We start from the raw sequence: 14,835 nt of genomic DNA, 5'->3' as shown, positions 1-14,835 counted from the left end.
CACAATTCTGTGCATTTAAAATCTCTGATGCAGAGAGGTATTTTCAGGCAGCAACATGAATGTTATCCATGGTAATATTAAATTCTGTGACAAATACACTTGCAATTTTCAGTCTCTGCATGGCTCAAAGCTAAAATACTAATTTCTGTATTTTAGTCAATGGATATTTTTACAGTGATTATTTCTATGAATATGTTTTTTATTATGCTTTCCTAGCAACCTGGCTCTCATCCCTGGGTTTCTGCACCCACTGTGTTGTCCAGGTGGCCCAGCGCAGCATCTCTTTCCTAGCTTTGTGACAAGGTCGTGATGATCTTGTTCCTTCAGTGTCTCATCACGCCAGTTTCCTGAGACTGGAATATTCACAGGCAGCCCCATTCAGATGCCTGCGTTTTAGCCTCTACCATACTTTATCCGTCTGGTCGTGCTGTCTGATCTGGCTGTCTCCAGAAAGGATTGCAAGATGTAAACGACATCATCTCATCCACTATGTGGAAGCAGATGGAAACAGAGATACTTTCAGACAGGTCCCAAGAAGAGAAAGAAGCAGAAAACAGCATGGGTAGCAAATGCACAGCTATTGAAAATGTGAAAATCCTGCTTTGTCATAGGGCTCTGCATGTAGGTTATGTATCTTAGAATGCCTTTTTATTCATTTTTGATGTTCAGTTTACATTTCAGTGTTGACTTGCTAGACACATCATCTGTTTTTGAAGGTAAAGCATAGGTTCAAAAAGTTATGTTCTGATTTTCTGCATATGGGGTCACTCAAATTTCATGAAGTACCTTGTACAGCCACCTACATCCTCTGGAACTGGAGCCTGCTCTGGCTGGTGTACCTCTTCTAGCCTAGCATGTTTAGAGGCATTGAATAATGCATTTTCAGCTGACCAAGCACTGGGAATTTGAATGAATTGCAGTGACCCACAGCACAACCTCTGAGCCGTTGGTCTCAGAAGGGACTAAAGGGTCTGTGGCTGTCTGGAAGTAGCCAGTTTCTTTCTGGGAGGCATTTGTTTCTCTGCTCCTGGATGGCCGTAGATAAACACTCCCCCTTCCAGAAGGCTTGCAAGGAAAACCATTGCTGGGGCAGTGCCTCTTCTTAGCCCAATATATGAATTCTTTATTGTTTTGTTCCTGTTTTCCATCTCTCCGATAGCTCCAAAGGAGACAGACAGGGGAAGAACTGTTCTCTCCTGTGTAATTTATCCCTGTCCCCCAGCAGCTCCACAGACCCAAAGGGCAAAGGCCAGTTGTCCACAGCAAGTGGAAGCTATGGTGGGGCTTCGAAATCAATTACTTTTATTGTAAGAGTGGCCAAGGTCTGTCATAGCTTCAAACATCAATGATGTCTGTGTGAAACGGGAAAGCAAAAAAGTTTTCAGCCTCTGTAGGTGGAGGTGGAAGAAGCCTTCATTTTTTCAGATGCTCCCATTAACAGACTGTGAAAGGGAAATAAAAAGTTCGTGGAAAGTGGATTAAGTACTTAAGTGAAGAGGAAAATGCAGGAGAGTGTTTCTGCATGTGTTTCTGTGCAACTTTTTGAAATCTACTGCTTTTGTGAGAGAGATTAATGTTGCCCATTGAATGATTGGCTGAATTAAATGAAAATGAGCAGGATGCTAAGTTTGAAGTCAACACGGATTATGGAGACCTTGGTAGAAATATTTCAGTTAAAATTTTTCAGAACAATTACCATAATTTAGGAGCATAATATTTTCAATGCAACAGCAAAATTCATTGTAACTTGGCTGGAGCCAATTGCACCTGGAGCTCAGGACTGCCTGTGGAAGGGACTGCAAGCTTGTCTTGCTCAAGGGTAACCCAAAACCTTACAAGTGGAGCTCAAAGGGCAATTCAAAGAATGCATGATGGAAGCTTTTCCAAATGGACCAAGCTGTTAAAAATTTTCACAAGATTTGCATTACTTTGTAATGTTCATTTGCAAGCCTAAGCTCTGTGAAGTCCGTCGTCTTTCAAGGGGAGTCTCAAAGATTTTATTCTGCTTAGAAGTTATGTAAAGTGCACTGTTTACTTTGTGGTGAAAAGTAAGATTTTACTGGGTCAAAATATGTTATTATATTTTTGATACCAAGTAGTAGCATTTTTCTGTTAAATTCTTAAAGAGAATTCTTCTTTATTCTGTAAAGAATTTAAAATTCTTCTGTAGTCACCCAAGCGAAGGTGGCTAGAGACACCTTACTGAGCATATGTTTAGCATACGCTATCACAACCATTCTGTCCACATTCCAACTGTATAAAGGTTATTAATAACTCATTAATATCGGGCTGTAGCCATTTTAAAGAGAAACAATCACCACTTTGCAGCTGAAGAAGAGACTTTCCTTCCTTTATGAGAATAGCCTTTTTGTCTTCTGAAATAGTAATGGTCAAGTCAGACCATTTTTTTGAGGAAAACTGCAAGGAAAGGCTTTGTGCTAGATTGTCATTCTAACTATCACTTTTTTTTGTTTTTCTATCTGATTTCAGAGTCTGGCAACAAGAAATTAAAGAGCACGATACAGAGAAGCACAGAGACAGGAATGGCAGCAGAGATGAGAAGTCGTATGGTTCGACAACCAAGTCGAGAATCCACTGATGGCAGCATAAATAGTTACAGCTCTGAGGGCAAGTAAGTGGCATTAAAAATATCAGTAATGTATGAAAAATTTCTTCTATTGTAAAGAAAACAGAATGTGAACAGAGGTCCCAGCTTTGGCTGACGGGTGTAGCTCTGTGCATAGATTCTTCCTCTTGAGAAAACGTTAGCAAAACTGAACTATTTAGGCATGCCATACAAAGTCATTGAAAATTGAAATTGAGAGGGGACTTCTGAGGGTCTCACATTCTCCCTGCCATCCTGTGAGGCATTTTGTTCATCATAAGAGAACTGAATTCAGAGTGCACTATTCAAAACAAAACATAGGGGTAGTTTTTCTTTGAGTTGTGTTTGGATTAACTCAGAATTAAACTTCAAACGTTGTGTGTAAATCCCGGTGATATGAAACTCTGCTCAGTAATACTGTACACAAAGAAAGTTTAGTTTGGAGTTGGTCCAAGTCTTTTATTGAGAATTGTAAAACCAGAGTCCAACTGCATTAGCGAAAATCAGCCACACAACTGTGGGTAGCGGGGCAGCTGTTTTCATTCACTGATGGATGACTGAGTCTCAAGGAAAGGAGGGTAGAGGCTGATTTGACACAAATGTGTGCATCCTCCTCAGAGGTCTCAATGGGGTTCTGCCTTGTGTGCAGAGGCACAGTGGTCACCAGAGAATTCTTGGAAGTTGCCTTCCTACAAAAGTGGAAACTGGGGGGAGGGAATTCCAGAATTCCACCTTATAGACCGTGTGTGTGTGTGTGAAAGGATGAAGAGCCAGAGGCAACCATGATGGTGGCAAGGAGATGTGTCAATGTGCATTTTCTCCATCATGAGATGATAAGGCATTACCTTTACCCTTCATCACTCCTTCTTCCTTATTCTCTCTACGCTGGACTGTCAGTCTGTAGGGCACCAGTCATTCACCATGCTGATGAAGGGCCAGGTAAATGGGACCACACTAATACGGAAGCTAGGGACTGGCAGGTTAGCAACATGGGAGAGTTGGGAGCCCAGCACTGAAGGTGAGGACCTTTTGGTTTGTTAGAGTTAGCAGCTCTTTTGGTTGATTCCTGATCCTCAAGATGCTTCAGCTTCATTTCCTGACTTAGTTTACACTTAGCCTTAACCACTGACCTTGATGTCACTATCCCTATTCATTCCCTGCAAGGGTATAGAAACAGTGAGGCCAGTGAAGTGAGAAGAACAGCTGTATCTGACAGTGACATCCTCTAAAGGGAAACCAGGGAGAATGAGCTAAAGGAGGCAGATAACAAAACCCAGGTTAAATAGTTACATATGTCTTGCTGCAGTGAAGGAAGAGAAGCATTCCTTTAACAGGATGCAATGCCATGGATAAAAGGGATGCCAGACGGCTCTGCTCATCATGGAGCTGTACTTCATGTCTTAGAAAACTTCTCTGAGGTCTTACATTTTTCTGTGTTTCTGTGACTTAGCTGTAGATCATAACCTTCAATACTCTGTGAGCTTACTTGAATATCTTAGAACAGTGTTAGTTTACAGCAGCTTTAGGTTTAGTTCACAGTGAAAGAAAGATGTTAAAAGTGGGTATTCTTGTAAGAAAGATGACCAATAAGCCAATCTTTTATTGTACAGTCACTTCCCCTACATGCATCACTATCTTATTTTTAGAACATGAGTTGGACATAAGTACAAGGTGGAGGGGAAGCTGCACCACTGCATCACACAATCAGGGGTGTATGCACTGTGCCACCCGATCCTAAAATCCTCTTCCTCCTTTCTTCTCCTGGGCATTTTTCAAACATTAGAAATGTCACATTTGACTTCAGATCTTACTGCTAGTGTGAGTATGAATTGTTTTTTGATAGTACCTTGTACTCAGACTTCCCCTGCATTTGTATGGCAAAGCTATTTACTAGGTTTATCCTTCCTTCCATGAGATTCCTATCAAAATCAGCAGGAGCTTGACCTTGGTTGCTTGAGTAGCATTTTGTGTGCAGTTCACTCTTACTGTAGGCAGGTAATGATAACAATTAGGAGGTGTTGGTGTTGAATTTGCATGGACAATTTTTCCTTCCTGATGAGTATACTTTATGATACTGCCCTTAATTGCAGACTCACCTTGTTAGTTTATTAGTGTTATGTTAGTGTTATGCCTCATCCTGCATTTTGCAATACCAGTGAGATAAATAACTTTGCTGAGATCACACAGTCCTACAGTAGATACCCCAGGTATCACATTATGTTCTTCTGCCTGAGCCATAATTGGAGTTTAATGAGTTGCAATTAATGCACATTAAGGTGAATGGAGTACTCACACCCTTCATTGTTATTTGTGTAGTTAGAAGTGTCTGAAAAATGAGAACACTCTGAAGTGAAGATTTTCAATGCAAGTAATTCCCCACCAAAATGTAACAGGCATTTAGAGGAAAAAGGCCAAAGAAAAAAACAAGAAACCAATTCTAGCAGCAGCAAGAGTGAATGGGATGTGCCACTGGGCAGAGGAGCAGGCTGGGTGTCTTGTCAGGCAGGGCACAAGGCTTGAACCTGCACCTTGGTGTTAGGTGACTGCCATTACTGGGGGGCTGATGGTTGAACTGAAGGCCTCCAGGTTCTACTTTTCCATCTAAAGAAACCTTAAATAAGATTTCTTTAAACTTCTGTGAAAAGCTTACCTGTAGGATAATCAGAGTTTTATAATGAAAAGTACAATGCTGATGTTTTCTTGCCAACGTTAGTTACAGGCAGTCTATTTGCTCACGGAAACATTGTTAAGAGCAGTTAGTCTTGAAGAGAAACACAAACATCTTGTACTCAACTAACCAGGGTTTGCAGAGAATTTTTAGTATGAATTGAATGGACCACATAAATCTGGTGTATGGAAATCAAAGCTTTTCACACTAGGTGTTTTAATTAGGTAGTTTTGTTACTGTGTTCCTGAGTCTAATAGGGAATTTCCTTTGAGTGAGAAAGTGATGCAGAATGCTGGCTGGCGCGTTGGGTAAGATGCACGTTGGGTAAGACTTAGTTCAACATCTGTTCTTCTGTTCCTCCTAATTATGATGAGGAAGTCGAAGTTGAGTTTCCCCACCATGGATCATTCTCTCTCTTGTTTGTTTCTTTGTTCTGTTACTCTTTGGAGAGTGCATATGTATTGCAGAGAGAGAAAAAAAAAAAAAGTGGAGATAAAAAAAAGTGGAGATTCCTGAATACAAGAAAACAGCTTGGAAAATCATGTGTATTCTGTGTTACTGCATTGCATTTCAGTCCTGAAAAAGGGATGGGCATTCACTGTAGATGCAGATGTGGCTACTAGAATATTTGGCTAGGGAGCAGCATTAGGTTTAGGTCTCATCCACACTAGCACTATTTGCCAGTTTATGATTTCATTAAACAGCTGCAACAATCAGATTAATTTAGCATATGTATTGGTTTTCCCTGTTTAACCTAACTGATGTGGATGGCCTTTAAATGTATGTATTACAAAATAAATCAAGCATTCAGGAATGAGCAATAGGCTCCTACATTTCATGAGGCTTTTTATGTCCCGCCATATGAGGTCACTCATAGTTTATTCACCTGTCAGGCTCTTTGCTGCTCCTGGAACACTCCTTAGCAAGAACTACTTGTATGAACTATTTTTGTTCCACATACTTTTGTTTCACTTTACTTCTTTGGGGTCCTTGGGAGATAGCTCATTTGTGTTGCTGCAGAGCAGTGTGTGGTTGCACATCCTGAGCTGCTTACCTTGTGTAAGAACTATTTTTTGGGTGGACACTGTAGGACAATAAAAAATAATCCTGTTCTTATGCTTAACCAGCTTTTATTTTCCTTCAGCTTAATATTTCCTGGAGTACGGCTGGGTGCTGACAGTCAGTTCAGTGATTTCCTTGACGGACTTGGACCTGCACAGTTAGTAGGCCGGCAGACGCTAGCAACCCCTGCCATGGGTAAGAATAATATGTTCTCCTATGTTAGATGTGTAAGTAGCTAATAATTATCGCATACACTACCAAACTACAGCACCACAAAGACTTTTAAAAAGTGGCTTCCTTCACTGTAAACATGAAAGTCTTATATCCAGTCACTGGTATACCTAGCATGCTAGCATCCAGAATGGAAGGAAAAACAGTATTTGCTCCAGATGGAGGTGTCTGCTAATCTCATCTGCAAATTGAAGATAGCGGCTTCAGTTTCCTTCCCACTCAAAAGTTATTGTGGGTTTTCCAATTGTAGCTCACTGCAAAATCTCAGCTGTTCAAGGTTTATATTTATTTGCCACAGATTATATTGAATGTGATGGACAGTTTCTTGCCCAACTCCATGCTTGTCCAAGCTTAGTTCATCCTGAAGTAACCCCAGAATTTGAAACTTCAGCCCACATTTGCAATGCCCAGTAATCAGCTGCTGATAAAGACAGTGTTTCTAATGGAGGAGACAAAATCCTTTTCTAAAGCAGCTGCCTGGAACTATCAGTGATCTTCTCTGTACTCCAAACTAGTCTGGATTTCCCTATAGTAGCATTAGTTTTATCTTGGTTATGAATGGGCTATGAGTGTATGTTCTGTGCAACGGCACAGTGCTGTGTATATATCTTTGGAAAGGTTTGATAATTTTTTGCTCACACTTGAGCAATTCTTAGGCATGCTTCGCATATTACATGTTTAGGATGATAAGTGAGGAGTACTTGATCCATGCCTGCAACAATGCTGGAAATCATAAGTGGCCAGTGCTTTAGTACAGCGCTCTCAGAAGAGTCAGCTTCAGGAATGGTTACTGAGATGCTGCTAAAAAAGAGGAGAAAGAGACAGAAAAACTGTAAGGAGTTTGTTCCTCTGCCAACTCATGAGCCGAGCAGAAGGAGACAGACTTTCTTGATGCTTTGAGTATCCTGTAAAGCAAGGTTTGCTGTATAAGTCCAGATAACTGCTACTTGCTTAATGCATTAATAAACACCAAAGTCATTAAATACACTTTTCCCGTAATTTGAAAGAGAAGATAATTGATAGACTACCTGCCCAATAAAAATCTAAATGGCTCTGTTGGTATAAGGATCTAGATTTCCTTTATCTCTTGATTTTAATCTAAATATTTTTCTGCAGATGACTTGGGTAATACATTTTTTTTCACTTCTTAGAACCGTTTTATTTACTAAATGCTCAGGTTTCAGCCCCCCAAAAAAGCACTTTGCCATGCTTTTTAACAAATTTCAGAAGCTTTTCTACATACAGCTGCCAGTGATGACTGGAAAACGTTTGTATTGTTGCTCCCCCTTCTGGTTGCCTGTAACATGTTTTTATTTGAATGTGCGATCCTGAGATGTGGTATTAAAACATCTTGGAATTTTCCTTTAGACTGCTTTTAGCACAACACAGAGCTCTGTTTATTCAAGTTAAGTCTAATAGCTAGAAATCTTCCCTGCTGCTCTGTCATACCTCAAATGCCAAGGTATAAAACACTGCTTCAATCTACCATTAGACAAGCATGTAAAAATCTCATGCGGGGTTAATTTCAAAATGCTGTATTTCTAAATCTGAAATCCCCAATTATGTAGTTCAGGACTGGCTATCTTTTTTTGTTTTGTTTTGTTTTGTTTCAAGTAATTCGGCGTTTACATCTGAAATACAGCCATACTTAGCTGTGGCATGGATATATGGACAGTTCATTTATTTGCACAGGTTTCACACAGCTCACGTGTCAAATTGTTTATTTTTGATTCTAAGTGGTGTATTAGATACCTGCCCAGCTAATTCCCTAATATAAAAAAATCACAGAGATGTAATACTTTGAATTGTGGTTAAGGTAACTTTTCTTGTATTTTATTGGTCTCAGACCAAAGCCCTTTCCTTTTTATGTAAGAAATATCACTTATCAAAATTCAGGCAGGGTTTGATCGATGGCAAAAGCAAGCTTTATTTTAGTGTGTTGCATCACTTTATTCACACTGAAAATGGGCATAGAATATTGATAAAAACAGAATTGTCACCTTTGTACTTGTTTCAGGCCTTTGCAGAAGAAGACCTCTTTTAAGTCCCTATGAGGCTAGGGCATCATCCTCTGACTGCACCTCATCCAGTTGGTGTACCTGCCTTACACTGAGGATCCAGTCAGATAATTGTAGTTGTTGAGGGTTTCAAAGTTAAATTCTATCAGCGATTCTCCTTCCTGTTATATCAGACAAGAAACCTTTGCACTGCCATCTCTTGCATCTCAGCTTGGAGGCAGAAACTTCTGCTGAGGAGATATCTGAACGTGTGTTTGGGTTTTAGGCTGTTTGGGCATGCGACCACTGCCAGGGCAGTGTGTGTCAGTGACTGGCACACTAGGTCAGCAGTCCTAGGTAGAAGTCTCTAAATAATTCAAAGTGCAAAATCAAAAGTATGGTGGTGATACTGAAGTGTTGCTATAAATTTGCTTGTCCCCCATGGATCAGAAATACTAAGCTCAGGTATGAAATGTACATGACGAGAGGGCATATTGCTAAGTATGTATCTTTTAGTACTGGGTTAAGGATGGAGAAATCTAAGGGAACAGGAGGTGACAAGCACAATAACGCAGCAGACTAGTACCACACCAGTCTATTTCCCACTCTTATACCGTATCTCCCAGGCTGTTCTGCTTCTTTAAAATGTAAGCTTCTTTCTTCTCCCTTTCAGGTGATATCCAGATTGGCATGGTGGATAAAAAGGGTCAGTTAGAAGTAGAAGTCATAAGAGCTCGTGGCCTCACGCAAAAACCTGGCTCCAAATCTACCCCAGGTAAGGGAAAAATAGACAATATATGAACAGAAAGCAAGAATACGAAATAAACAGATTAAGCAGAGACTGAAGACTTTTTAAGCTCCTCATTTAATATAACTACATTTGTTTGGTTTGCTTTTAACAAAGAATGTGTGAATGGATATGTCCTTGCTACCAATGTCCACTTCTTACCACCTTGCAGCTACTAACTGCTTGTTACCTTCCAAGGAATGATTTTCAGCAACTCAAAATCCATTCTGGAAGGAAATTTTGCGGAAATATTTCCATGCATTTTAGGCAAGTCATATCTCTCAGAGAGGCTTTGTTGATGTAGATGAAGACCTTTGTGTTTGTTCCACATCAAAACAAGAAATGGAGAACAGATGAATGTGCTTTAAACAAGCAATTTAGTAAATCCACATGCCATGGTCTTCTGTGTGCAGAAGTGCTTGAAGAAGCTTGTAGGTGATGCTAGTGCCAGTGTCAACAACCTGTGTAATGAAAGAAATTTAATTGTATCATTTCACAAGGACTTTTTTGAGTCCTGTTTATTTACAGAAATATGTCTTAGAAGAGGTTTATAATCACCACTACAACCACTGCTTTACTGTAACAAGTAGAACAGTTGTTTTAGATAATGTTTTGGCAAAATGGTACTTCACAACCTACTCAGGAGCTGAAGATGAAAGAGTCAGTGTTATCTAAATGACTTAGTTTTAAATATTCCTTTCAATGAAATATCAGTCTTCTGTTTCAGTGTATCTCTGACCCCTGAACATACATAGAGACTCCAGATTAGCTAGCAGAGACAATTAATTCCTGGCAAAGGGAAGTGTTTCTAGAATGACAGGTGTGAAAAACAACTGTTATTAATAACATCTTGGATCATAAAATTCAAGGTTTATAAAAACTGATTTGATTTCTTATGGTCTGTGTCATTTATTTAGTGAACATAATTGCATTGAGATGAGGATACAGTGCTGCGTACAGCGAGGATAGCGTGTGTCATGTTCTTTCTACTCAGTTTCCTTCTATGGCATTTGTCCTGCAATTCAGATGTGCAGTGTAGAAATTTTTAAGTTCAAATATAAAATTTGTGATGTTCTGTTTGCAGCTCCATATGTCAAAGTGTATTTATTGGAAAACGGAGCATGTATAGCTAAGAAGAAGACAAGAATTGCGCGGAAGACCCTTGATCCTTTGTACCAACAGACACTGGTTTTTGATGAAAGTCCACAGGGTAAAGTCCTTCAGGTCAGTTGCTTCTTAATCCCATTTTAGGCTATCATTTGGTAAAGCACTTGTATGTTTACTTAAGTTTAAGCAATATACGTAAACCCATTCCAACTCGCTAAGCATTTAATTTTATAAATACCAGCAAACACATCCTTGTGGCTTGTGGTTTCAGACCTGTGAAATGTCTGGCTGTATTAAACATTTCTCTTTTGTTGACTCTCGCTCCTGTTCTGCCATTACGTTTTCCCGCAAGAGGGAGAAATCATTCACCCTTAAGAATAACATTTTCCTTACAATACACATCATGAAATACAGCAGGAGTGATCGTGGCTTTTAGGACAAGGCTGAATCTGTATTTTGTGTTCTTTCAGGTAATAGTTTGGGGAGACTATGGCCGAATGGATCACAAATGCTTCATGGGAGTTGCCCAAATCCTTCTGGAGGAACTGGATCTGTCCAGTGTGGTAATAGGCTGGTATAAATTATTTCCACCTTCATCACTAGTGGATCCAACCTTGACTCCCCTGACACGCAGGGCCTCCCAGTCATCTCTGGAAAGTTCAACTGGGCCTCCCTGCATTAGGTCATAGTAGCAGGTGCTGTCTAATAAAAACACCACCCAGGATAACGATTGGAACCAGATACTCACACGATCAAAAAACGCTGTTGGAGAGAGACAATCACTTCTGTTTTTGCTTGTAGTAGTTATCCAAAAATATGTCTGAGTTGTTTGTCGAGAGACAGCTTACATTGACAGAACAAAAATATATCACGTATGGCCAATCTATTAGCAACTATCACTGATGCTTATATTGATCCAAAAACAAACAAACAAAGAGAAAGAGGGACCTTTAGATTCAAATTAAGTCAAATATGAGCCAAACTGGAAGCTCTCACTCTGTTAACAATGTTATATTTTTTCACATTTTGACAGAGCCCTCAAGCAGTGTTAACTTCCTGGTGTTTCAGCAGTTTTTCTGTACTTGTTACTTCCACTAGTTTTTTGCCATGTGATTCTGCTAGTTTTGTAGAAGTCCTCACAACGCTAACAGAGACCCTTCCTTTCTTTTTCTAAACCAAACAAACTAAACCAAAAGGGCTGAAGCATATCTCTGTAAGCATCGTTAAAGTGTTCAACAGCCACAGTTACAATTCCAGCAAGTTCAAATCGTTTCTCGGTTCTGGTGCTTCAAAGTCTCTCATGTGGGAACCCAGAACAAATGACCGATCGAGGTTATATTCTTAAAAAAAACTAATCATCACAGTGCCACTTTTTCTTTGTAAAATAAAAGCAGATATGTTTGCATTATATATAATAACTTTTATGTTTATGATGTTTTGCATGGAAGAATTTTGAAGAATTCTGCAACTAATGCTGGGGACTGGTATAAAGCAGCTTTAGTCTTAATTTTGACATTGAATATGTTACTGGTAATGCAGTTTTCCTCCTAGAAATGGAGAGGAAATATTTACGTTTCTGTGTATAAATGTATATTTGACTTCCCAAAATGTTGACCAGGAATGGATTGAGCATATGACACTTTCAGCTGTACCCAGGCTTCTCTGATGTGTGTCGCTTCAGACGCACTTGTCTGCCCTGGATAGAGCATGGTATGATTCGTTCAGTGTTTCACTGGAAATTCCAGTTGAAATATTCTGCACTTACTAATGTTTTTATCAAATTTTAGTTTACATTTCTTTGAGATTGATGCAAGCACAAAGCTTGATTTTTTAACGCAAGATATCTTACTTTTTGGAGAAAAAAAAAAAAGTCAAAATTCAATTTGCTTTTTATTCATTTGAGTTCTTCTTGGCCTTGAAATCCCTTGTGATATTCTGTAAATGTGCTAAAAACTGCAGATTCTGCAGGTGCATTGATATGTTACCCCTCCTTTTACAGGCCATTCAATTTTGTGATCACACAAATAGAGCAGCATGACTTGGAACTGTTCAAAGCTGCATGCACGTTTTGTAAAAAGAGATGAAAAAGGTTATTTAATAATGTATGTTAGTTCCACATAGGCCAGCTTGTATGTTGCATGTACTTGTACAGTTTGCTCGTAATTACTATACTGAAGTAACCAAGAAATCTAAGCCATCCATTTTTCTTATAGACATTTTGCAGGTTTTAGCCAGGCTAGGTCTGTGAGTCTGGTGCTAAATGTCTATAGATGGACTTTATTTTTTACCCTATGGAAAACGTGATGTAGTACGGACCAAATTCCTTCTAATAAATATTTTGGTGTAGATTCCTACTGTGGGGCTGTAACACATGTAGAAACTGTGTACACACTAGGTTTTAATTCATAGACATACTGCCTGCACCAAGTGAACTATTTATTATTACTCAACACGTCAGAATTACTCTGCCCATCTTTCCGTAGGGCACAGATTGATTACTGCTCGACCTGCTGAGCAGGAAGAACTCAAGTATTGGTGCACTACTACTAGATCCTGTTCTGTCTTAGTGGCCAAAAAACAACTAGTTATAATTCGATAGTATCTTTCTATTTTGACCACTTGTCTTAACACTCCCCTGTGCTTTTAAATGAACTTCCAACTCATGTTATGTAAACATGTTTAATAAAATTTCCTTTTCATGTCCAGTGTAGTAGTTGTGCTCTCTGTATGTTCTGAGGTTCATCTGTGATTCTGCTCGCTGCAGGACTGTGTGAAATGTGTTAAGGAACAGTAAAATGATAAGTGATTTCTATGGTTCTTTTGATTGATGTAATAGTGTATGTTGAAATCTGGGGCCAGAAACTGAGGTCTGGTGAAAGTCGTGTTTGGTTGGCTGCCTTTTCACCATGGAAGGAGCCAAATTGTGCTCTCATTCATCGAAGCAGGCAAATTGAAGTCAGTTAGCCAAATTACAACCTGGTGAAACCCAACCAGTTTACTTGGGTTGAACAATGCTGTGTCTGCTTGCACTAGGTCAGTGGGGCAGTACGTGTCAGAGCCAGACACCAGCTCTGTATTTGGTGTGTGCCAAGCCTTTAAGACATGTGAACAACTTCTGAACTTTTGCACTCTTTAAACCCAGAAATATGCCATTGTACTGTAATGCCACGATGGATCCTGCTGTATAGACATTTACCTGAGAGCAGAATTTGGCACTACATTTTATTAGAGAATCAAAGATTATGTATGTTGTTTGATTTTAGTTTTCCATGTCCCACAGATACCTGATCACAACTGAAAAATAACATAAAGACAATATTGCCTCACTTTGAACACTTTTGTTTATTACTTTATTTAACTGAATACATGGTTAAGCTACTGAAAAAAAAAAAAAAGATAATTAAACATGGTAAATCTCTGAACAAAAGACATGTTATATCTCTGCTTCTGTGTGGTGGGAGTGATCTGTTTAAATATACAATTTGTCATACTATTGCAAAACCACTTAGTTTCATAAATCTCATAGCTTTGTGCCTGATACTAGGATACTTTTCCCATTATGATCCTGAGTAATAAATAAAATTTAGCATTTCTGATCCCCCCTAGAGCATAGAAAATGTAACAGCAAAACAACACATTGAACAACTTCATTTCTGGTTCTGGATGAACAGGAGTCACACATGGACAAAGTTCAGGACAGAAGCAATAGACTGCACTAGGACAGATTAGTTATGTGATAGTCTCTTCTTCCAGGGACTGATGCCTTTTAAATAAATACTCATTGCTGATTGCTGTGCTACAAAGATGGGTCAGCTTTCAGTTCCCTCCTGTTTTTCCCTTGGGAACGCAGTACTGTGCTACATGTAATGTGCAGGAGAAGAGCAAAGATACTAAACTTAATATCCCTGATATATAACCAGAAAGTTAGTTTCCCTGTGATGAACAGATGTTCTAAATTTTATATTGAAATGAAAATGTAGTGTCCCTCTTTCTGGTAGGAGAAAAAGCTTTTGACTTTGGCCATTGTGTTAGAGAGCCATCAGAACTTCTCTGAGTTGGTAGGACAACCTACCTAGGATCTCCTTCCTTCATAATTCACAGAGAAATGACACATGCACTTTCATTGCCTATTTTCATTAACAAATGACACTCCTGAAAGTTGAGTTCAGCCCAGGTAGAGAGTTGGGATTGTTCAGCCTGGAGACGAAAAGGCTCCAGGCAGACCTTGTAGCGGCCTTCCAGTACCTAAAGCGGGCATATAGGAAAATTGGGAGGGACTCTGTCAGGGAAAGGACAAAGGGTAATGGTTCTAAACTAAAGGAGGATAGATTTAGATCAGATATAAGGAAGAAACTCTTCACTCAGAGAGTGGTGAGGC

The 14,835-nt window shown here is 39.4% G+C and overlaps 1 protein-coding gene across 49 annotated transcripts in view; it reads left to right on the top strand.

The window, feature by feature from the left end:
* RIMS1 (regulating synaptic membrane exocytosis 1) overlaps positions 1 to 13,160 on the top strand; it is a 312,325-nt gene extending 299,165 nt beyond the window's left edge. For 48 of the 49 annotated variants that reach the window (XM_068678176.1, XM_068678175.1, XM_068678174.1 and 45 more), the window contains 5 exons: positions 2,491 to 2,632; positions 6,418 to 6,530; positions 9,237 to 9,338; positions 10,435 to 10,574; positions 10,928 to 13,160. In XM_068678176.1, coding sequence (XP_068534277.1) covers positions 2,491 to 2,632; positions 6,418 to 6,530; positions 9,237 to 9,338; positions 10,435 to 10,574; positions 10,928 to 11,146 — 716 coding nt within the window. In that variant the 3' untranslated portion in view covers positions 11,147 to 13,160. Of the gene's footprint in view, positions 1 to 2,490; positions 2,633 to 6,417; positions 6,531 to 9,236; positions 9,339 to 10,434; positions 10,575 to 10,927 lie in introns of those variants that run through there. The other variant, XM_068678216.1, reaches the window with a different exon arrangement.
* Positions 13,161 to 14,835: the final 1,675 nt, after the last annotated feature.

This window comes from Anas acuta, chromosome 3 (genome assembly GCF_963932015.1).
Source record: "Anas acuta chromosome 3, bAnaAcu1.1, whole genome shotgun sequence".
Lineage (NCBI taxonomy): Eukaryota > Metazoa > Chordata > Aves > Anseriformes > Anatidae > Anas > Anas acuta.
Note: the sequence above shows the minus strand (reverse complement) of the source record. Positions and strands in the feature narration are given on the sequence as shown.